This window comes from Macaca thibetana, chromosome 19 (assembly GCF_024542745.1).
Source record: "Macaca thibetana thibetana isolate TM-01 chromosome 19, ASM2454274v1, whole genome shotgun sequence".
In the NCBI taxonomy this organism is placed as follows: Eukaryota; Metazoa; Chordata; class Mammalia; order Primates; family Cercopithecidae; genus Macaca; species Macaca thibetana.
Window position 1 is genome coordinate 41,940,088 of NC_065596.1, and position 22,750 is coordinate 41,962,837.

Genomic DNA, 22,750 nt, shown 5'->3' on the forward strand with positions numbered 1-22,750 from the left:
TGTAAATGAAACTCCAAGAACCGGGAGATGGGGGCGGAGTAACAACCCTTTTCAGGAGGGAATCCTACACTGGAAACTGACAAACTCTGCCAAACTTTAGTCAGGCTATTACATCTTCAGCTAGGTCCATCTGTACACTTCACTGTAAAATCTGGCTATAGCAAAGAACTATTCTAAGTCAGTTTAGCAAGACCCCTTCGCCTCTGTATCTTCATCCTCCACCGTCCCCCAGGTGATAAAGTCTTATCACCCAGGTCTCTCTCTCTCCAGAAATAATCCTTTTAGCTGCGTTTAGTCAGAATCTTCCTTAACCCAAACATTTCCTCTTAGTAATTTCTCATCCATTGATCCCTAACCTTCTTGGCTATAAATTCCCACTTGTTCATGCTGAATTCGGAGTTGAGCCCAATGTTTCTTACCCACTGCAAAATCCCACAGCCGGGATCCCAATACCTACCACGATGGTCCTGAATAAAGGCTTCTTTGCATGCTTTAACAAGTGTCACCGAATAATTTTTTATTTAACAGAATCTATCATACCTGTCTTAAGGGCAATTACTCCTCTAAGCTTCCCATCCTATCTGCTTCTTCTCACTGGAAATCTTCATCTAAGACTCAGTATCTGATTTCCCACTGGGACCATTTCTCTGTTGTAGTCGTACTAGGCTGAGAAGAAGGCAGAGGAAGCAGGAGGGAACCTGGAGCCAAGAGTCAGTAGACCCCACAGAACCCTGCGAAGCACGCTTTGCAAAGGACACGCACGGCATGTCCAGGTAACACAAGGTCGACCACGCACCCCTCACAGTCCCACAACTGCACCCGCGTCACACAGGCACGCCGGTCCTGTCGCCGCTGCGCCGTCTCTCACGCTCCCCGCCTGTCTCCTAGAGACGGGCCCCTCCTCCGCATCTCCAGCACCCTAGGGCCTGAGGAGGCGGGAGACTCGCCCGGCCCGCGCCTGGGGCCTCCGTGCTCTGAGCGCCTCCTGCAGCCCTACTCTCACCGCCACGCAGGGTCCCACGCGGGCGGCGGGCTGGGGCTGCAGAGGCTCCCGCAGTGACCTGTGCCGCCTTCTTCAGGTGAAACAAAGTCTCGCGCAGCGCAGAGCCAGAGGTCCCGGAACCGGAGCCAAGGGTCGGAGTTTTCTCCGTTGCCTGTGGAATATGTAGTCCAGGCCAGAACTGTCAGGACTGCAGGCACGGGTGAGAAGTGGGGTCCAGAGTCCTAAAAACCTACGAGAAATACGGCGGTGACCACTGGGATGGCGCGCCCCTCCCAACACCCGAGCCCCGGAGACTTCTGGGAGTGGCCGCCTTGCCTAGGAGTGCGCATGCGCAGATCGGCCGCTACTGGGGCCCCTGACATGAGGCTTAGGGTGGAGTTAGTGCGTTCTCAGGGCCAGAAGGAGGCGAGTCTGAGTGGAAAGCGATCCAGGTAGCCTCGGAAGGGATCACCTGCTGGATGGGTGTGAGCTCCTCAGGGTGGGGCGCCGAAACCGTCATGGCCCCTGAGATGGCGCCGGCCTCCTTGGTAACACTTGGGACCGGGACTTTTAATACCACTCGACAGGCCCAGCTTGTCTCATCAAGTGCTAGGTAAATGGACTCACGTCCTATACGAGGGTTTGAAGTTCCATCACATTTTTCAATACATGACATTATTATGTTCTTCATCTTTGGACACGAATACATTTGACTAAAAACTTGACTAAAAAATCTTCTGAAGAAATAACTGCTAAATAGTTTTATTATTTTTGTTCTGGGATAGGCTTCTTAAACGTAAAATAAGAAATTAAAAAAATGTTTTTGAATCTTCATGTAATACTTTGTAAATCTTGATAGTTACTTTTAAGCATCCAAAATTTCCAAATGGTAAAAAATGAATATAAGAAAAAATTTTAGGTAAGTAAATTTTGGGGAAATATTTATAACAGCTAAAACAGACAAATAGATAATAGTCCGGATTTCCTGTTTCTTTGGCTTAATAAAATATTGATGAATACAGGCCGGGCACGGTGGCCCACGCATTTAATCCCAGCATTTTCGGAGGCCAAGGCAGGAGGATCAGTTGAGGCCAGAAGTTCAAGACCAGCCTAAGAAACATAGTGAGACACCCCTCTTCTCCTCCCAAACTCTACCAAAAACAAACGTTAGCCTGGTGTGGTGGCATACGCCTGTGGTCCCAGCTACTCCAAAGGCAAAGGTAGGAGGATCAGTTGAGCCTGGGAGTTCAGGCTTCAGTGAGGTATGATAGTGCCGCCGCACTCTAGCCTGAGCAACAGAGCAAGACCTTGTCTCAAAAAAATGAATAAATAAAATTAATTTAAAAATAAAAAATATTCGTCTGTACTCTAAGAGGAAAAGGAACAAAAACTAAAAATTCACCATTCAAAAATACAAATAGTCAAGGAAAAAAAACTATTAAAGTTACAGTCTAAGAACTTATTGATCACTTATTTCTTCTCTTAATTAGTTCTTGGATTTGTTGCTCCTGAATCTCCTGAGTAATCCCTCAGAAATACCACACATAGATCAATGGATTAAATTGATTCCACATATTATTTTCTTTTTCTTTTTTTTTCTTTTTTTTTTTGAGATGGAGTTTTGCTCTGGCGCGATCTTGGCTCACCGCAACCTCCACCTCCCAGGTTCAAGTGATTCTTCTGCCTCAGCCTCCTGAGTAGCTGGAATTACAGGCATGTGCCATCACGCCCGGCTAATTTTGTATTTTTAGTAGAGACGGGGTTTTACCATGTTGGTCAGGCTGGTCTTGAACTCCCGACATCAGGTGATCCTCCCACCTCGGCCTCCCAAAGTGCTGGGATTGTAGGCGCGAGCCACCGTGTCCGGCTCCACATGTTATTTTTAACAAGGATACCAAGGCAATTTAAGGAAGGGAAGAGTAGTCTTTTCAACAAAGACTGGAACTAGAGATGCACACAGAAAATAATGAATTGAGTTCCCTGCCTCTCACCATATACAAAATCAACTCAAAATGGATCAAACACCTAAGTGTAAGCGTAAGACATAAAACAGTAGAACTTTTAGAAGGAAATGTAGGCATAGATCTTCTGGACTCTATAGTCAGCAATTGTTTCTTAACTGTGACATCAGAATCACAAGCAACAACATCAAAAAAGGAAATTGAACATAAATTGTAAAACATTGTGCTTCAAAATCCACCAAGAATGTGAGAAGCTACCCAAAGAATGAGAAAAATTGTTTGTAAACTATGTATTCAATAAGGAATTTGTATCTAGAATATACAAAGAAGTCTTGCAACTCAATAATAAAAAGCCCAACAAAAATGGGCAAAGTAACTGAATAAGTATTTCTCAAAAAAAAAAGTATACACACGGCTACTAAATACTTGAAAACATGTTCTATATTAATCATCAAGAATATGCAAATCAGTCAGGAGCAGTGGCTCATGCCTGTAATCTCAGCACTTTGGGAGGTCGAGGCAGGAGGATTGCTTGAGCCTAGGAGTTTGAAACCAGCCTGGGAAACAAAGAAAAAAGACTATGTAAATCAAAACCCCCAAAACACCAATGAAATATCAACTCATACTACTTAGGATGACTAAAATCAAATAAATACACAATAACAAATTTTGGATAGGATTTGGAGAAATAGAACCCCACATATATTGATGGTGGCACTGGAAAATGGTAGAGCTATTGTATAAACAGTCTGCCAGTTCCTCAGAAGAATACAGAGTTACCATACAACATAGCAGTTTTAGTCCTAGGTATATTCTCATGATAAATTAAAACCATATGTTCTCACAAAGCTTATATGCAAATATTTACAGCAGCATGATTCATGATAGCCAAAAACTGGAAAAGAAAAACCCCAATTGTTCTTCATTTCATAAGTAGATAAGTAAAATGTGGCATATCTACACAGTGGACTATTATTTGGTAATATAAGGAAATGAAGATCTGATACAAGCTACAACATAGATCAACCTTGAACACTATTCCAAGTGAATGAAGCTGGTACAAAAGACCACGTATTTATGATTCCTACTATGTGACATTTCTTCTCATATAAAATTTCCAATGTGGGCTAATTTATAGAGACTGAAAGTAAATTGTTTCCTAAATTGAAGGGTGGCAGGAGGTGGCCAAAGGCTGTAGGCTTTCATGCTGGCGTGATGAAAATGTTCTAAAATTGACTGTACTGAAGGTTTCGTAACATTGTGACTACATTAAAAACCACTGAATTTTACACTTTAAATGAGTGAATTGGACGGAATGTGAATTATATACAAAGTTGTTACCAAAAGAAATAAAAAAGAAATACAGACTTTTCAACAGGTAAAAACTGAGAGCATTTGTTGCTAGCAGATCTTCTTTATAAGAAATGTTAAAGAAAATTCTTGAGAGAGAAACAATAGGACAGAATCAGAAATTTGTATCTAAACCAGAAATGAAGAGTCAGAATTAAAGTTAATGGAAGCAAAACCATTTTTTTCTCATAGTTTCTCTGAAAGATAGTAATAATGTTATTATTTCTTTTTTTAAATTTTTTGAGATAGAGTCTTGCTCTGTCGCCCAGGGTGGAGTGCAGTGGCATGATCTCAGTTCACTGCAACCTTTGCCTCCCGGATTCAAGCAATTCTCCTGCCTCAGTCTCCTAAGTAGCTGGGATTACAGGCACGCATCACCAGGCCCGGCGAATTTTGTATTTTTAGTAGAGACGGGGTTTTACCATGTTGATCAGGCTGGTCTTGAACTCCTGACTTCAAGTGATCCACCCACCTTGGCCTCCCCAAGTGTTGGGATTACAGGCATGAGCTACTGAGCCCAGGCTATCTTATTGTTTTTAAAAGACAGGGTCTTGCTCCGTTGCCCAGGCAGGAGTGCAGTGGTGCAATCACAGCTCACAGCAGCCTCGACCTCCCAGGCTCAAGAGATCCTCCTACCTCAGCCTCCTGAGTAGCTAGGATTATAGGTGTGCATCACTACATCTGGCTAATTTTTAAATTTTTTTTGCAGAGACAGGGCCTCACTGTATTGTCCAGGTTGATCTCAAACTCCGGGGCTCAAGCGATCCTCCCATCTCAGCCTCTCAAAGTGTTGAGATTACAGGTGTGAGCCACTACGCCCAGCTCAATCATGTTTTAAGCAATTTAAATAATAAGATATATTTACCCACATATTAGCCATGTCCTATGTAGGTCCAAATTTCCATCTGATATCACTTTCCATTTGTCTGAAGAACCTTAACATTTCTTAAAAGCATTATTCTCTCATCTTTTAGATGCCTAAAAAATCGGACATCCACAAATTTTCACCTTCGTACAAAAGTATTTTCACATTATACAGAATTCAAGGTAATATTTTTCATTTCTGCACTATATAAGAATTTTGAGGCCAGGCGCCATGGCTCACGCCTGTAATCCAAGCACTTTGGGAGGCTGAGGCAGGCGGACCATGAGGTCAGGAGATCAAGACCATCCTGGCTAACATGGTGAAACCCTGTCTCTACCAGAAACATAAAAAATCACCTGGGCGTGTTGGCAGGCGCCTGTAGTCCCAGCTACTCGGGAGGCTGAGGCAGGAGAATGGTGTGAACCCGGGAGGTGGAGCTTGCAGTGAGCCGAGATGGCGCCACTGCACACTCCAGCCTGGGGGACAGAGCGAGATTCCATCTCAAAAAAAAGAAAAAGAATTTTGCTTAACTGTCTTCTAGGTTATGTTGGTTTCAACATGAAATACTTTTATTCTTGCATTTGTTCCTCTCTATATAGTCTCCTTTCTCTGCTGACTTATTCTTTATCACTATTTTAAAGCAATTAGATTATGATCAGTCTTTGTTTAGATTTCTACATTTCTTGTGATTAGAATTCATTGAGTTGCTTCAATTTGTAAGTCTACAGTTTTCACCAACTGGGAAAATTTTTAAGCCTACTAATCCTTTTCCTGCAATGTCTAATCATTTCTCCAGAGTATTTTACATATCAGACATTGTAGTTTTCATTTGTAGATGTTTAATGTGGTTTTAAAAAAATCTCCCATGATTCTCCTAAAAGTGCTTATTTTTTGGCCAGTGGCTTACACATATAATCCCAGCAGTGTGAGAGGCTAAGGCAAGACCCTGTCTCTACTAGAAAATACAAAAAATTAGCCGAGCATGGTGGTGCATGCCTGCAGTCCCAGCTACTAGGGAGGCTGAGGTGGGAAGATCAACTGAGCTCAAGAGGTCAAGGCTGCAGTGAGCCATGATTGGGCCACTGCACTCCAGTCTGGGCCAAAGAGTGATACTCTGTCTTAAAAAAAAAAAAAGTGCTTACATTTTGGTCTACTTTTGTCAACATATGAAATATCATTATAACTGTTCTGATAACCTATCAATTCTAGTATGTGAGACAATTTTGATTAATCAATTTTGCTTCTCCTTCTGTATCATGTTTTCCTGGTCCTTTGCATGTCTTGTAACTTTTTTTTTTTTTTTTTGAGATGGAGTCTCGATCTTGTTGCCCAGGCTGGATTGCAATAGTGTGATCTCTGGTCACTGCAACCTCCACCTCCCAGGTTTAAGCGATTCTCCTGCCTCAGCCTCCCGAGTAGCTGGGATTACAGGCATGCACCACCGCACCTGGCTAATTTTTTGTATTTTCAGTAGAAACGGGGTTTCTCCATGTTGGTCAGGCTGATCTGGAACTCCCGACCTCAGGTGATCCACCCACCTCGGCCTCCCAAAGTGTTGGGATTACAGGCATGAGCCACTGCACCCACCTGTCTTGTAACTTTTGATTGGATGCTAAACATTGAAATGTTACCTTGCCAGGTATTCTGGTATATTTTTAAAGTATTTTTGAGCTTTGTTTTGAAATATAGTTCACGTACTTGAAAACAGTTTGATCTTTTTCATCGGTTCTTTTTCAGCTTTGATAAGGCAGGACCAGAGCAAGACTAATTAGTCCAAAGCTAATTTTTCCTCTCTGTTAAGACAGTACCCGTCTGAGTACCCAAGGTCTTGTGAATTATGAGGGTTTTTCCACTTTGGTTATTGGTAACACCTGCTATTCCTGGACTTGTTTGAGCTATGAGGATTATTCCCTCTATTCATTTCAAGTGGGTTTTCCCACAGCTTCAGGTGTTTTCACATATGAGCTAACTGGTCAGTACTTTCAGCTGAAGATTCAAGGGAACTCCCTGGCAGCTCTCCAGAGATCTCTTCGTGGAGGTTGTTCCTGTCTAGTACTTTGTTCCACATATCCTGGCTTCCACAGACTCCCAAGTTTGTGTCTCAATTCAGGAAGAACAACGGGCTCTGCTTCTGTTAACTCTCCCTGAGCAATGGACTGAAAATACTCCAGATGTTAAGTTGGGAGAAATAATAGAGTTCACCTTGGTGGTTTCTGCAATTGGGGATCATGGTCTGCTTGTTGTTCAGTGTCTGAAAATTATCATTCTATATTATTTTTAAAAATTATTGAGATGGGAGGGTACATCCTACCCATTATTATGTCTTAAAAGTAAACAAAACTTTAATTTTTTTTTTTTTGAGATAGGGTCTTGCTTTGTAGTCCAGGCTAACATGCAGCGGTGCCCTCACTGCAGCCTCCAACTCCTGGCTCAAGCGATCCTCTTGCCTCAGCCTCCCGAGTAACTGGGACTACAGGTGCATGCCACCATACCTAGTGAATTTTTTTTTACTTTTTGTAGAGATGAGTCTTGCTTTGTTGCCCAGGCTGCTCTCAAACTCCTGGGCTCAAAGAATCCTCCCACCTTGGCTTCCCAAAATGTGGGGATTATAGGAGTGAGCCACTGTGTTCAGCCTAAAATTATATCTTGCTTTATCTCAATAATGCTTATTTAAGAAGAAAAAGCTAAAAGAAAAACACTTAATGACCTCTTCCATAAGCTCACCAAGACCAAGGCCCTGATCAAGAAATATGTGGTTGATAATCCACATGGTAAAGCTTTCACTTTTTGTGATTATATCTTTACATGCATGTGTCTCAGTGAAGACCATGGAAACTAGAGGAGTATCTAAAAATTGCTCAATTACAATTAACTGTAGAGAGAAAAATGGGAAGGACTAAGAACACAAGTGCAAAAAAATAGTAAGAACAGCCGGGCGCAGTGGCTCACGCCTGTAACCCCAACACTTTGGGAGGCTGAGGCAGGTGGATCACAAGGTCAGGAGTTCAAGACCAGCCTGGCCAAGATGGTGAAACCCTGTCTCTACTAACAATACAAAAAATTAGCCAGGTGTGGTGGTGGGCACCTGTAATCCCAACTACTCGGGAGGCTGAGGCAGAGAAATGCTTGAACCCAGGAGGTAGAGGTTGCAGTGAGCCAAGATCGTGCCATTGCACTCCAGCCTGGGCGACAGAGTGAGACTCCATCTCAAAAAAAAAAAAAAAAAAATAGTAAGAATAAAATATAAATGAATATTACAACTTTTTTGCATATTGTTTCCACTTTAAAATATTCAAGATGCTTTCAAGTATCTGATAAAAATTAATGACTTTTCTTTTTTAGAGACAGGGCCTCACTGTATTGCCCAAGATGGAGCGCAGTGGTGCCATCATAGCTCACTGCAACCTCAAACTCCTAGGATCAAGCAATCCCCCTGCCTCGACCTCCAGAGTAGCTGGGACTACAGGCATGCACCAGCACACCTGACTAATTAAAAAAAAATTTTTTTTTGTAGACACAGGGTCTCACTATGTTGCCAGGGCTGTTCTTGAACTCCTGACTCCCTCTTCAGCCTCCCAAAGTGCTGGAATTAAAGGCGTGAGCCACCACACCCAGCCTACATTTTTTAATATATACCTAAAATTGCTCAATTAATTTTGCAAATGATAATTAAGTGCTTGGCAACATTTAATTTGTTAAATCCATGATTATTTTGTATGTGAATAGAATGTAAGTATTCAGAATATTCCTATCCAACAGAAAGTTTTCCAATAATGAAAACATTGTATATAGTAGTCTCCCTCTTATTTGCAGGGGTTATGTTCCAAGACCCCCAGGGGAAGCCTGAAACCAAGGATGGCACCAAACCATCCTATTTTTTTACTATACATATGTACTTATGATAAAGTTTAATTTATAAATTAGGCACAGCAAGAGATTAACAACAAGGAAACATGAGATAAAGGGGGGACTACTGTATCTGTAAAGTCCAATACACAAGGCTATTGAACACTTAATTGTGACTAGTCCTACTGGTGTGAACTCAATTTTATGTCTTATTAAATTTAAATTAATTTAAAATGGCCACATGTAGCTGGTGGCTAGTGTATCTATCTGACAGTGCAGATCTAGAGGAATGTCAACTGCTTAATATTTAATGCAATCAATGCTAATTATGTGACAAATTATAACTTTAACATGAGGCAATAAAATAAAACTATTAATGGATGTTTACTCACCTTGCATTACAACTTTTCACACATTAAAGAATCTATCATTCTCATGACGGCTGCTGGTAAGTATCCAAACATGTCTAAGCAGCAATGCATTTTATATTCTTTTTTTTTTTTTTGAGATGAAGTTTTGTTCTTGTTGCCCAGGCTGGAGTGCAATGGCCTGATCTTGGCTCACCGCAACTGCAGCCTCAAGAGATTCTCCTGCCTCAGCCTCCCGAGTAGCTGGGATTACAGGCATGCACCACGACGCCCCACTAATTTTGTATTTTTTTTTATTAGTAGAGATGGGGTTTCTCCATGTTGGCCAGGCTGCTCTCAAACTCCTGACCTTAGGTGATCCGCCTGCCTTGGCCTCCCAAAGTGCTGGGATTACAGGCGTGAGCCACCGTGCCTGGTCCACATCTTACATTCTTGGTAAAGAGTTCTGAGCTCCCAGCATCGTATTGCCAAGAACACATAATGCTTGATTTTCATTGAGGGGTTCATGTGGGGATGCTTCTTTTATGTGGAACCCAGTGGTAATACCATGATGTGCAGTGCTCAGAGGCACTGTGGCTGGGGCAGGTACTCAGCTCGGTTAATCTGTAGCTTCCATATAAAGCAAAATTCAAATAGAGTATCAGGTGATTTTGGAAAAGTGTTTAACAATCCAATATTAAAACTGTAAGAAGGAAAACAAAATAAAGAAAAACAGGACCATATGGGGTTTAAAGCCAAATTTTATCTAACCTTTAATAAACAAATAATGGCAATAACAAAAGTTTAAAAATATTCTTAATTTTGAATATTAATATATGAATGCTAATAATACCAATTTTGAATATTTGTACAAAAATCCCGAACAAAATATTCATAAGATAAGCAGCTTATCAAAATAATAATATACCACAGCTAAGCATATTATATTTCAGAAATGGTTTAAAACAAGAAATCAGTATGAATTATAACATTAAAATAGCAGAGGAGAATGATATATGAACAAAGCAAAAGAAGTGATGGGATTTGAAAAAAATTAAGAAGTTAGCCCTAATTATAAAGCATACTTGCATACAACAAAGTAAATATTAGTTGAATGGTAAAACATTGTACTGATTTCCATTAAACTGGCTAAACAACTAAGACACTGGCTATTACCCCAATACTTGGCATAATCATATTTATTTTAATAAAAGTAAAGAAATAATAATGATTTTAAGGCCGGGCGCGGTGGCTCAAGCCTGTAATCCCAGCACTTTGGGAGGCCGAGACGGGCGGATCACGAGGTCGGGAGATCGAGACCATCCTGGCTAACATGGTGAAACCCCGTCTCTACTAAAAAATACAAAAAACTAGCCGGGCGAGGTGGCGGGCGCCTGTAGTCCCAGCTACTCGGGAGGCTGAGGCAGGAGAATGGCGTAAACGCGGGAGGCGGAGCTTGCAGTGAGCTGAGATCCGGCCACTGCACTCCAGCCTGGGCGGCAGAGCGAGACTCCGTCTCAAAAAAAAAAAAAAAAAAAAAAAAAAAAGAAATAATAATGATTTTAAAAGAAAATTCATTTCCATTCATAGATAATCTGACTGAACACATAGAAATCTCACATACTATTAAAAATATAAATAGATTACCAGTTTATGGTTAGACTGATAATGGCAATGTCCAAATATAATATGATAGTATGCGGGAAAACTATCAGTATCAGAAAAATCATGAATGCACTTTAAAAAGTTACTGTCCAGGAAAAGGATATTATATATAAAATAATGAAAGAATCAAGATCTAGAGTATGTGTGTGTATTCATAAATCAGCAGGTTGAGAAAATGAGCAAAAGAAACAAACAGGAAAGTCACAGTAAATAACATGATTGGCCAATAAATACATATAAAAAATACTTAATGGGTTAGTTAAAAAAATAAATATATTTTTAGGTGGACAAGTGGAGTTACTGGATACTTTTACTTCCAGCTGACCAGACTAGAAATTACAAGAGTAGAAGAGCATTTGGAAAAGATCCAAGAATATACATCAGCTATGGCTGCAATTATAGAGTTTTGTTATTTACAGACTCCTCTGAAACAATATTCTAAGTAGAGTTTTAAAAACTTATCTATAACCTAAATACTGATCAGGATGAGAGTTTAAAAACACTTAGGCCAGGAATGGTGGCTCACGCCTGTAATTCCAACACTTTGGGAGGCCGAGGCAGGCGGATCACCTGAGGTCAGGAGTTCGAGACCAGCCTGACCAACATGGAGAAACCCCGTCTCTACTAAAAATACAAAAAACAATTGGCCAGGCATGGTGATGCATGCCTGTAATCCCAGCTACTCAGGAGGCTGAGGCAGGAGAATTGCTTGAACCTGGGAGGCAGAGGTTGCGATGAGTCAAGATCGGACCATTGCACTCCAGCCTGGGCAACAAGAGCGAAACTCCGTCTCAAAAAAAAAAAAAAAAAAAAAAAAAAAAAATCCAAAAAACAAAACAAAACAAAAACCACATTTAGGTTTTTCATTTTGTAGAAAAGTAACAGTAGTATGAGTACAGAAAAAGGTGGTTACTTGCCTATAATCATGTGAGCTGACTACATTCTCCCAGGATTAATCACCTGACAGAATGCTGAAATTCCAGTTTGAGGGTCATTCAGCTTTTGGTTGGCAGCATTTCAGCTTACAGTTTCATGTTCCAGTTTTTGTTTTGTTTTTTGTTTTTTTTGAAACAGTCTCACTCTGTCACCCAGGCTGGAATGCAGTGGCACAATCTTGGCTCACTGCAGCCTACACCTCCAGGTTCAAGTGATTCTCCTGCCTCGGGCTCCAGAGCAGCTGGGATTACAGGCATGCGCCACCACACCTCGCTAATTTTTGTATTTTTAGTAGAGATGGGGTTTCACCATGTTGGCCAGGCTGGTCTTGAACTCCTGACCTCAAGTGATCCAACCACCTCGGCCTCCTGAAGTGCTGGGATTACAGGCATGAGCCACCACACTCAGACTTAAGTGTTAGTAGGTAATATTAATAGAAATGGAAGTTCTGAGGTAATTCTTAGATACACTGGGTTATGGAAAGGCAAACAAACTTTCTACACCACAGCGCACGCCAGTCTTGTGAGAGGCTAATCATGTGGCTTTTGTTTGTTCCAGGAGCAGGAGAGTGCTTCACTGGCTTGTCTAAGAACACAAACCATTTTTCAATTATCAAGTACAGTGGTCATCTAACCTATAGCAAAATCATTCTGCATTGTGTTTTATTTCATTATCAAAACTTAAAATAGATTAGGGCAAATGATGTTAGTATTTAATAGTGAATTATTCCCTTTGTGGACAAAAGGGATATCAGTATGCAGATCACAGCGAATGATCATGCTGACGCGAATGATCATGCTGACGCGAATGATCATGCTGACACTACAGACACAACGCATGATCACGCTGACACTACAGACGCAACGCGTGATCACGCTGACACTACAGACGCAATGCGTGATCATGCTTACACTACAGACTGTTGGCTGACAATGCATAATGTGTGATGCTCCTTAGTTTGGAAAAGTAATTTTTATAGGGCTGGAAGTGAGTTTAGGTAGTTATCAACTGCAATCCTGATTTCCAAAAGGTTTTTAAAAAGGTAGTTTTTAGAATTGATGGTATCATGTGCACATAATTCATCCCATTTACAAAACTGTATATAAAGCTTAGAAAATTACAAGGATAAACATAGATCAACATTCCTTTTCTTTCATTTGTCTAGAATATATTGAACCAGAAGAATGAATTGACTCTGCCAGAAAAATGACTATTGCACAATTATTTTAAAAGAATGTTAGAGTTTGCTGATATCATACTCGGAAATTTTCCATTTACCCTAATGAGTGAAACTCATCTTGTTTTCAGTCATCTTTTAAAAATTCTGATTTCCTACAATATCTATGTCATGTTTGAAAAACTATATTCTTTTTTTTTAATGAAAAACTATAGTCTTTTACAAATATAATTCCTTCTCAAAATACATTAGAGATTGCTAAGTATTTTGGTATAAACACCAAAAATTAACTTTTTCTTTTGAGACTGGGTCTTGCTCTATTGCCCAGCCTGGAGTGCAGTGGCATGATCTCGGCTCACTGCAATCTCTGCCTCCCGGGTTCATGTGATTCTCCCATCTCAGCCTCCCAAGTAGCTAGGATTACAGGCGCATGCCGCCATGCCCAGCTAATTTTTGTATTTTTAGTAGAGATGAGGTTTCACCATGTTGGCCAGGCTGGTCTTGAACTCCTGACCTCAAATGATCCATCTCCCAAAGCGCTGGGAATATAGGCGTGAGCCACTGTGCCTGGCAAAAATTAACTTTTAATTTAAAACATTTTCTTTATATCTTTTAAAATTTTTCTTGATTATATCTAGAGATTTAGCTCATGTTCCACAAAATGGGATGGGGTAGGATTTGAATAAAAACTAGTTGTATTTCCTAATCATTAATCTCTTTATCTAGTTTTATTAATTTTTTCTTAATATTGGTATATTTGTTTTCCTTTCTTCTGGCCTCATATATTAACAGTTTTTATCCACAGATTTATAGTCTAGCCTTTAACAGGCAGTTCATATGTACTATACAGAGAGATGAATACAAAAACATCTTTTTGTTTCAATCTTTGTTTCCTGAATTAAAGGTATTATATTTTCAAATTAATGGATCAATGTAGCACCCATCAAATTACTAATGCAAAATGGAGTTTTTCAATGGAGAGCTGACAGGTGCCTCTTTAAGCAGCTTTACAATGTAGCATAAATAATCATGTAAAAAACTGATATGCTTTCAGAAGTCTGCAGCATCATTCATGAGATGTTCTTGACAAAAATCTCAACCTAATCTCAACCTAATGAATTTTCTAGACATAACTTCCAATTTATAGGAAACACGAGGGACAGAGCAACAAGTTAAATCATACTGTGAAGCAAAAATCAAGAATGTGGGACATTCTCCGGGTACTTAAAAAAGAAAAATTCAGGCTGGGCGCAGTGGCTCACGCCTGTAATCCCAGCACTTTAGGAGGCCAAGGTGGGCGGATCACAAGGTCAAGAGATGGATACCATCCCGGCCAACATGGTGAAACCCTGTCTCTGCTAAAAATACAAAAATTAACTGGGTGTGGTGGCACGCGCCTGTAGTCCCAGCTACTTGGGAGGCTGAGGCAGAATTGCTTGAACCTGGGAGGCAGAGGTTGTAGTAAGCCGAGATCGCACCACTGCACTCCAGCCTAGTGACAGAGTGAAACTCTGTCTCAAAAAAAAAGAAAAAAAAATTCAAAAGCATGAAAAAGTGGAGATATTATCCTAGAGAAAAAGAATAAATTTAAAAAATCCCAAATGCAATGAATTAACCAAGAGTGGATACTGATCAGAAAATAAGTAGTTATAAAAAATCTTTGGGCACATATTTGAAGACACTATAGAAATTATTAAGTTTTTCCAGTATGATTATAGTATCACAGTTATCCAGGAAATTTGCAAATATTTAAAGGCAAAGTGCCATGATATCTACAACTTACTCTCAAATGATACAGAAATAACCCATACATAAGCAGATAAAAAGAGCTGAAATAAGATAAAGCAAGTAACATGAATGTAAACATATATGGTGGGTTACTAAACAATTATTTCAATTTTCCTGTATGTTAAATTAAAATGTACATTTCGAATTTAGGGAAAACCTCAAAGAGAACAATTTACTTCTTGATAGTCCATTATTAATTCCTACTTTATCTTAAATTGTGAACAGAGAATATGAATTGTTGGCTATTATCAAAATCTTGGCCAGGCACAGTGGCTCATGCCTATAATCTCAGTAATTTGGGAAGCCAAGGACTGCTTGAGGCCAGGGGTTTGAGACCAGCCTAGGCAACATAGTTAGACCCCATTTCCACAAAAAATGAAAAAAGCAAAAGCAAAACAAAACAAAATATGCAAAGTCTCTCTTTTTTTTTTTTGAGACGGAGTCTTGCTCTGTCACTCAAGCTGGAGTGTAGTGGTGTGATCTCGGCTCACTGCAACCTCCGCCTCCCGGGTTCAAGTGATTCTCGTGTCTCAGCCCTCCGAGTAGCTGGGATTACAGGTGTGTGCCATTACGCCCAGCTAATTTTTGTATTTTTAGGAGAGATGGGGTTTTGCCATGTTGCCCAGGTTGGTCTTGAACTCCTGACCTCAGGTGATCTGCCAGCTTTGGCCTCCTAAAGTGCTGGGATTAGAGGTGTGAGCCACTGCACCTGGCCAAAATCTTCAGACACACAAAAATCGTATTTTTAATTTCCAAAATTATATAAAATTTAATAGATGAGTGGCTTTAAGCTGTTCTAAATAAATTAATTATGCTATTAGAATCTTTCATAAAAATTAATTATCAGCAACACAAATAATGACGATATCCATAATAGCTCATATTTATTTATTTATTTATTTTGAGATGGAGTCTCGCTCTGTCTCCCAGGCTGGAGTGCAGTGGCACAATCTCAGCTCACTGCAACCTCCGCCTCCCAGGTTCAAGTGATTCTCCCGCCTCAGCCTTTCAGAGTAGCTGGGACTACAGGTGGTGTCACCACACCCAGCTAATTTTTTGTATTTTTTGTAGAGATGGGGTTTTACCATGTTAGCCAGGATGGTCTCAATCTCCTGACATGTGATCCACCCACCTCGGCCTCCCAAAGTGCTGAGATTACAGGCGTAAGCCACTGTACCCGGCCAATATCTCATATTTATTGAGCATGAGGCTATATGCCAAACAGTCTTCCCAGATTTTGACAAGTATAATTTGGGCCACATCTGCATAATAGGACTCTTATGTACCTTTTTTCTTTTTAGACGGGGCCTAAAAAAGCCAGGCTGGTGTGCAGTGGCTATTCACAGGCACCATCATACAGCACTGTAGCCTCACACTCTTGCCTCAAGTGATCCTCCCGCCTCAGTCTCCCGAGTAGCTGAGAGTACATGTGTGCACCGCCATGCCTGGGTTTCATGTAGGCTCTTGATTATACTTTGCAAATAATTCCCATAGATGATAAATATCTTGGCCAATGACACACAGGGAGTTATGTGGCACTGATGACAGGTAAGGCATGAGCTGTGGCTAAAAGCACTACTGCATACATGACATTAACAAGTTAGTTTATTAGTACTAATTTTCAAGACCTCAACAATGATTGAGTGGTGTCAGGTGTGGTGATTTTAAAATAAAAATATGTCTGCAAATGTTTTGACATTTCTCTCTTTAAAAGGTGAAAGTGGGCTAGGCATGGTGGTTCACGCCTATAATTTCAGCACTTTGGGAACACTGTGGGAGGACTGCTTGAGCCCAAGAGTTTGAGACGAGCCTGGGCAAGTTGGTGAGACCCCATCTCTACAAAAAAATTAAAAATTAGCTGGGCATGGTGACGCATACCTGGCGCACACCTGGTGCACAGCTACTCGGAAAGCTGAAGCAGGAGGATCACTGAAGCCCAGGAGGTTGAGGCTGAAGTGAGCCATATGCACTCCACTGGGCGACAGTGAAAGATCCTGCCTCCAAAAAAAAAAAAAAAAGGTGAAACTTAATTCCACTCTTATTGAATGTAGGCCAGACTTAATGACTTGCTGGTAACAAATAGAATGTGGTAGAACTAACTTCCAAAGGGAGATTATAAAAAGGATCACATCTGAGAAAAGCCAATTGTCACGTCACAAGCACACTCAAGCAGCTTATGGACAAGGCCCCATGGGAGAAGAAACGACTTTCCAGTATAAACTTAGCCACAGAACCAAGCCTTTGAAAGCATATCTTCTAGCTATAGTCAAGCCTTTAGATAAGCACAACCTCTTGAGACACTTGGAGTAAGAACTGCCCAGCTTAGCCGCTCCCAAATTTCTGAGTCACAAAAACTGTGAGAAAAATACATATTTATTGGCATTTTAAGCCAGTAATTCTTCGGGTTCTCTGAAATGTGGCATGAGATAACAGATTCTGGTACCTAGACAAGGGATGCTATTGAAACAAAAAGCTATAAATGTCAGAGGGGCATTGGGACCACAAACTGTGGAAATTGGAAGGGCCTAGAAAATATTATTAGCAGAAACCTGGATATTTTTGAAGAGGCTCCTAGTGAGGTTTTAAAGAAAACTGAAAAATGTTACTGGAGACTATGGGGAAGGGATTCTCGTTATGTAACAGCAGAAAGCAACATTGCTGCATGTGGTAACTGTGAAAAGTATAAAATAATACATACAGAACTGTGTAACTGGGCCAGGCTCCCACTATAATCCCAGCACTTTGGGAGGTCAAGGTAGGAGGGTCAAGAGTTTGAGACCAGCTCAGGCAACATAGAGAGACCTCATCTCTACCAAAAAAAACACAAAAAAACAAACAAAAAAAAAAACCAAAAAACAAACCACAAAGAATTAACTAGGTGTAGTTGTGCATACACCTGTAGTCCTAGCTACTCATAAGGCTGAGACGGGCGGATCACTCCAGCCCAGGAGTTCAAGGTTGTAGTGAGCTATGATCATACCACTGCACTCCAACTTGGGTGACAAAGCAAGATTGTGTCTTTAAGAAACAAAAACAAACAAACAACAGCAACAAAAAAAGTGGGTAATTTAGCTTAGGAGACTTCCAAGCAGAATGTTGACGGTGTCTTCTGGCTCTTGTTGCTTAAGTGCTAGAAGTGAGATAAGCTAGAAAAAGATTGTTAAACAGAAGTGAACCAGGACTTGCTTTTGGAAACTCCCAACCTCTCCAGAAAGCAAATGATGCTAAACTTCAGAAATGGTCTCTGGACAAAGACAAAATCCAGAGCACTGTTAGGGAAACATAGTATATAGGTAACCTTAGGGTATGTGTTCATACTGATCCTCTGAAAAGCAAAAAACAAGGTCAGATCAGAAGGAAGGAAGGGGCTATGAATGAAAAAGAGGTCCAGGAAAGGCAGTGAAAGCCTTCAGGTCACAGTTCAAGACGGATGACTCTGAAGGAGAGGAATGAAGCAAGATTGGTAGAAAAACTATGAAAACGCAGGGCTATGAAGACAGTTTAAGCCTGGCTGATGGGAAGCTGATTCACAGTTCCCCAGCTGAAGGGTCTGGGTTTCATAAGAATTGACTAGTATGAATACTTCTGTTACAGAAAAGGGGCTGGGGGCAGCCCATGGGAAGCATGGCCTCAACATTAACACAGTGATTATTTCAGAGAGGGAGCAGAAGGGGCACTTCACAGCAGGTTATCTGTTCTCCAAAGAATAGAGTATGACTATTAAAAACCCTTGGTTAAGACCCCAGAAATATCTAATGTGACAATTATGAGAATCATCACTCAATGAAATTTCTATAAAAGGTTCTGTCAGCAGCCTCTGCAGAAGCCCAACGTAGAGGAGGCCGGATCTGCATGAGAGTGAATGAACAAGTGAGCATGAGCACTAGGGAAAGGCGATCCTGAAGATTCTGTTCATTAGAAGCAAGTGACTAGGTTCACCTCACATGCAAAGGGAGGCAAACTGGACTTCTGTTTTTTTTGTTTTTTGTTTTTGTTTTTGAGATGGAGTCTCACTCTTTTGCCCAGGCTGGAGTGCAGTGGCACAATCTCAGCTCACCACTGCAGCCTCTGCCTCCCAAGTTCAAGCGATTCTCCTGCCTCAGTCTCCCTAGTGGCTGGGACTACAGGCATGTACCATCACGCCTGGCTAGTTTTTTAGTTTTTTATTTTTAGTAGAGATGGGGTTTCACTATGTTAGCCAGGCTTGTCTCAAACTCCTGACCTCAAGTGATTCGCCTGCCTCGGTCTCCCAGAGTGCTGGAATTACAGGCATGAGTCACCATGGCCGGCCAGACTTCAAGTTTGAAGGGTAGAGTTTCAAATAATTTGAGGGCATATTTTTAAAACACCATGACTGGCACTCTGAATACAAATTGCTTATATTTCTACGTCATGCAAAATATCCTCAAGAAGCCACCCAAATTGCTTGAGCCCAGAAGTTGAAAGGTGCAGTGAGCTATGATCATGCCTCTGCACTCCAGCCTGGGTGACACAGCAAGACCCTGTTTCAAAAAAAAGAAAAAAACTCCAAAGTCTCATTCATTTGTAGTATCAACTACGCTCAGGCTAGGATTTCCTCATGTAAATTGAACCCACCGTGGATGAGGACAGCTTTCTCCTGGCACTCTCACTCTCTAAGCCAGCCCACCAGTGCGAGCGAGTCACCTGGAAAACAGATCCTTCAGCCCCAACAAGTCCTCAGAAGACCACAAGCTCAAGGAAAAACCAATCCAAAAGCACTCAGTTAAGTCTCTTCCCGAATTTCTGACCCTCAGAACCTATGAGTGATGTTTACTGTTGTGGTAAGACATTAAGGCTTGGAGTAATTTGTAATACAGCCATTGAAATCTAGTATGAAAGGCTTTTGGTCATCCTTTTAATTAATAAGTTTATATAAAAAAATCCATGCCATGGATGTTGTAGGCATGAAGAAACTGGGATTCCTTTTTTTTGTTTGTTTTTGTTTTTGTTTTTTTCTTAATTTACCATTGAACAGTCAGATGTTCCATTAAAATATCAACATCGAATGCTTTCTAATGTGGCAAGAACTGCATTTTGAACTCTCTCAATTGCTAAAGCCATACCTGTAAGACTAACATTCCATCATTTCTCACCAGTGTGGACTGTCTGATGATGAATGGTGAGCTCGTACTCTTTATGGTCTTAGACTTTTGTGCTCCTATGAATTCCCTGATGGGCTTTAAGGGCTGAACCATATCTGAAGGTTTTCCCACACTGCTTACACACATAGGGTTTCTCACCAGTATGAATTCTCTCATGTTGAACAAGGTTTGAAGCACGACTGAAGGCCTTCCCACATTCTTTACATTCATAAGGTTTTCCACCAGTATGAATTTTCTGATGTTGTGTAAGGTAGCCATACATTTTAAAGGCCTTTCCACATTCTTTACATTCATAGGGTTTTTTATCAGCATGAATGCTCTGATGTGCAGTAAGGTGTGAAGTACGTCTAAAGGTCTTCCCACATTCCTTACATTCAAAAGGTTTCTCATCAGTATGAATACTTTGATGTAGAGTAAGATTTCTATAGAAAGTAAAGGTTTTTCTACATACCTTACATTCATAGGGTTTCACACCAGTATGAATTTTCTGATGTTGATTAAGATATCCATGCAAGCTAAAGGTCTTTCCACATTCCTTACATTCATAGGGTTTCTCACCAGTATGAATTTTCTGATGTTGAATAAGGTTTGAGCCAGTACTATAGGCCTTCCCACATTCCTGACATTCAAAAAGTTTCTTACCAGTGTGAATATTCTGATGTCGAGTCAGATTTCTATACAAAGTAAAGGTTTTCTTACACTCCTTACATTCAAAGTGTTTCATGCCAGTATGAATTTTCTGATGTTGTTTAAGGTAGCCATACAAGGTAAAGGCCTTTCCACATTCCTTGCATTCATAGGGTTTCTCGCCAGTATGAGTTTTCTGATGTTGAAAGAGTTTTGAACCAGTAGTATAGGTCTTCCCACATTGCTTGCATTCAAAAAGTTTCTCACCAGTATGAATATTCTGATGCCGAGTAAGATTTCTATCCAAAGTAAAGGTTTTCTTACACTCCTTACATTCATAGGGTTTTCCACCTTTATGAATTCTCTGATGTAGAAGAAAGTATGAGGCAGTCGTATAGCCCTTCCCACATTCTTTACACTCATATGGCTTTTTACCAGTGTGAACACTCTGATGTACAGTAAGTTGGTGACATCTTCTAAAGGCTTTTCCACATTTCTCACATACGTATGGCTTCTCATCAGTATGAATCTGCCCATGTTCAACAAGATTTGAGCGCCTACTAAAAGTCTTCCCACATTCCTTACATTTATATGGTTTTTCGCCAGTATGAACTCTCTGATGAATTCTAAGGTGTCCACCTTGACTAAAGGCCTTCCCACACTCCTGACATTCATAAGGCTTCCCACCAGTGTGAATTCTCTCATGTTGAGCAATGTGTGAGGCATATATAAAGGCCTTCCCACATTGCCTACATTCATAGGTCTTCTCACCAGTATGAAATCTCTGATGCACAGTCAGCTGATAACCACTTTTAAAGTCCTTCCCACATTCTGTACATTCATAGGGTTTCTCACCAGTATGAAATCTTTGATGGAGAGTAAGTTGATAACCACTACGAAAGTTCTCCCCACACTCTTTGCATTCATAGGGTCTCTCAATAATATGAAACTTGTGATGTAGAATAAGTTGATAACCACTACTGAATTTCTTCTGACACTTCTTACATTCATAGAGTTTCTCTCTCTTATATATGCTCTGAAGTTGTACAGAGGATATACCTGTTTCATAAGTGGGTACTTCTATGTAGCTGATTATCTCACACTGTAAATCCAAATCTGAAACAAAAAAGGACAACAAAAAAAATTTGTTTCTATACCAGAGAACAAGAAACTTTATGAAACAAAGAAAAACCAACCCTCACAATAAGTGAATGGCATACAGAATTCAAAAATATGGTTATGAAATTTGAAAAAGGCCAAGAAGAGTTCAGAGATGTATATGAGTTTAAGTAAGATAGTGAAATTACTTATTGAGGACATATGTAACATTTAGGTGGGGCTAGAATTTTTGACAAGCTTGTTCCAAATCTGCCATCTTGGCACTGTCAAAGACCAAGTGAATTAAAACTGAGAGGAGAAAAACCTTGACATCTTTATTTTGAACCTATCACTGATTTAGATGCAGGTCAGTGTTTAAGAATACATCCTTTAAGTTCCTCAAGTGATTTTTTCATTGTTCTTAGAATAAAATACAAATCCCTTTCCAAGGACTGCTGCTTACCTAGGAGGTCTCATGTCAAAACAACTAACTCTTTGCTTCCTATTCTCTATCATAGTTCCTCTTTGCAACACCAAGAATATAGTACAATTGCCCCTTCGTATCTGTGGAGGATCAGTTCCAGGACCTCCTGCAGATACCAAAACCCAATCCAGCTACAGATGCCCAAGTCCCTGATATAAAATGGCATAGTATTTGCACATAACCTACACGCATCTTCCTGTATACTTTCAATCATCTCTGGATTACTTACAATACCTAATACAATGTAAATGCTACGTGAATAGCTGTCCTACTGTATTACTGAGAAAATAATGACAAGAAAAAAGTCTGTATGTGGTCAGTACTCTCACAATTTAAAAATATATGTTTGATCTGACGATGGTTGAATCCATGAGTGCAGAAGTCATGGATACAAAGGGCCAACTATACAACTTGCCACAACACTTAATGCTGTCCACAGACTGTTTAACTGCTCAAGAGTCCTTGGACTTAGACATTTCACAGGCTGAATCCTTCTCATCC

General features: G+C 40.4%; 2 protein-coding genes across 7 annotated transcripts in view; both read right to left on the minus strand.

Moving 5' to 3' along the window:
- ZNF607 (zinc finger protein 607) overlaps positions 1-22,750 on the minus strand; it is a 405,121-nt gene that overhangs the window by 21,500 nt on the left and 360,871 nt on the right. The window contains exon 1 of one of the 2 annotated variants that reach the window (XM_050768939.1): positions 541-1,830. The exons of the other annotated variant lie outside the window; for it this stretch is intronic. The gene's annotated coding sequence lies outside the window, so the exon portion shown is untranslated. Of the gene's footprint in view, positions 1-540; positions 1,831-22,750 lie in introns of those variants that run through there. 2 annotated transcript variants of the gene reach the window in all.
- Positions 12,608-22,750, minus strand: part of ZNF573 (zinc finger protein 573) — a 53,297-nt gene continuing 43,154 nt past the window's right edge. For all 5 annotated transcript variants that reach the window (XM_050768973.1, XM_050768970.1, XM_050768972.1 and 2 more), the window contains one exon: positions 12,608-21,783. In XM_050768973.1, coding sequence (XP_050624930.1) covers positions 20,081-21,783 — 1,703 coding nt within the window. In that variant the 3' untranslated portion in view covers positions 12,608-20,080. The remainder of the gene's footprint in view (positions 21,784-22,750) is intronic.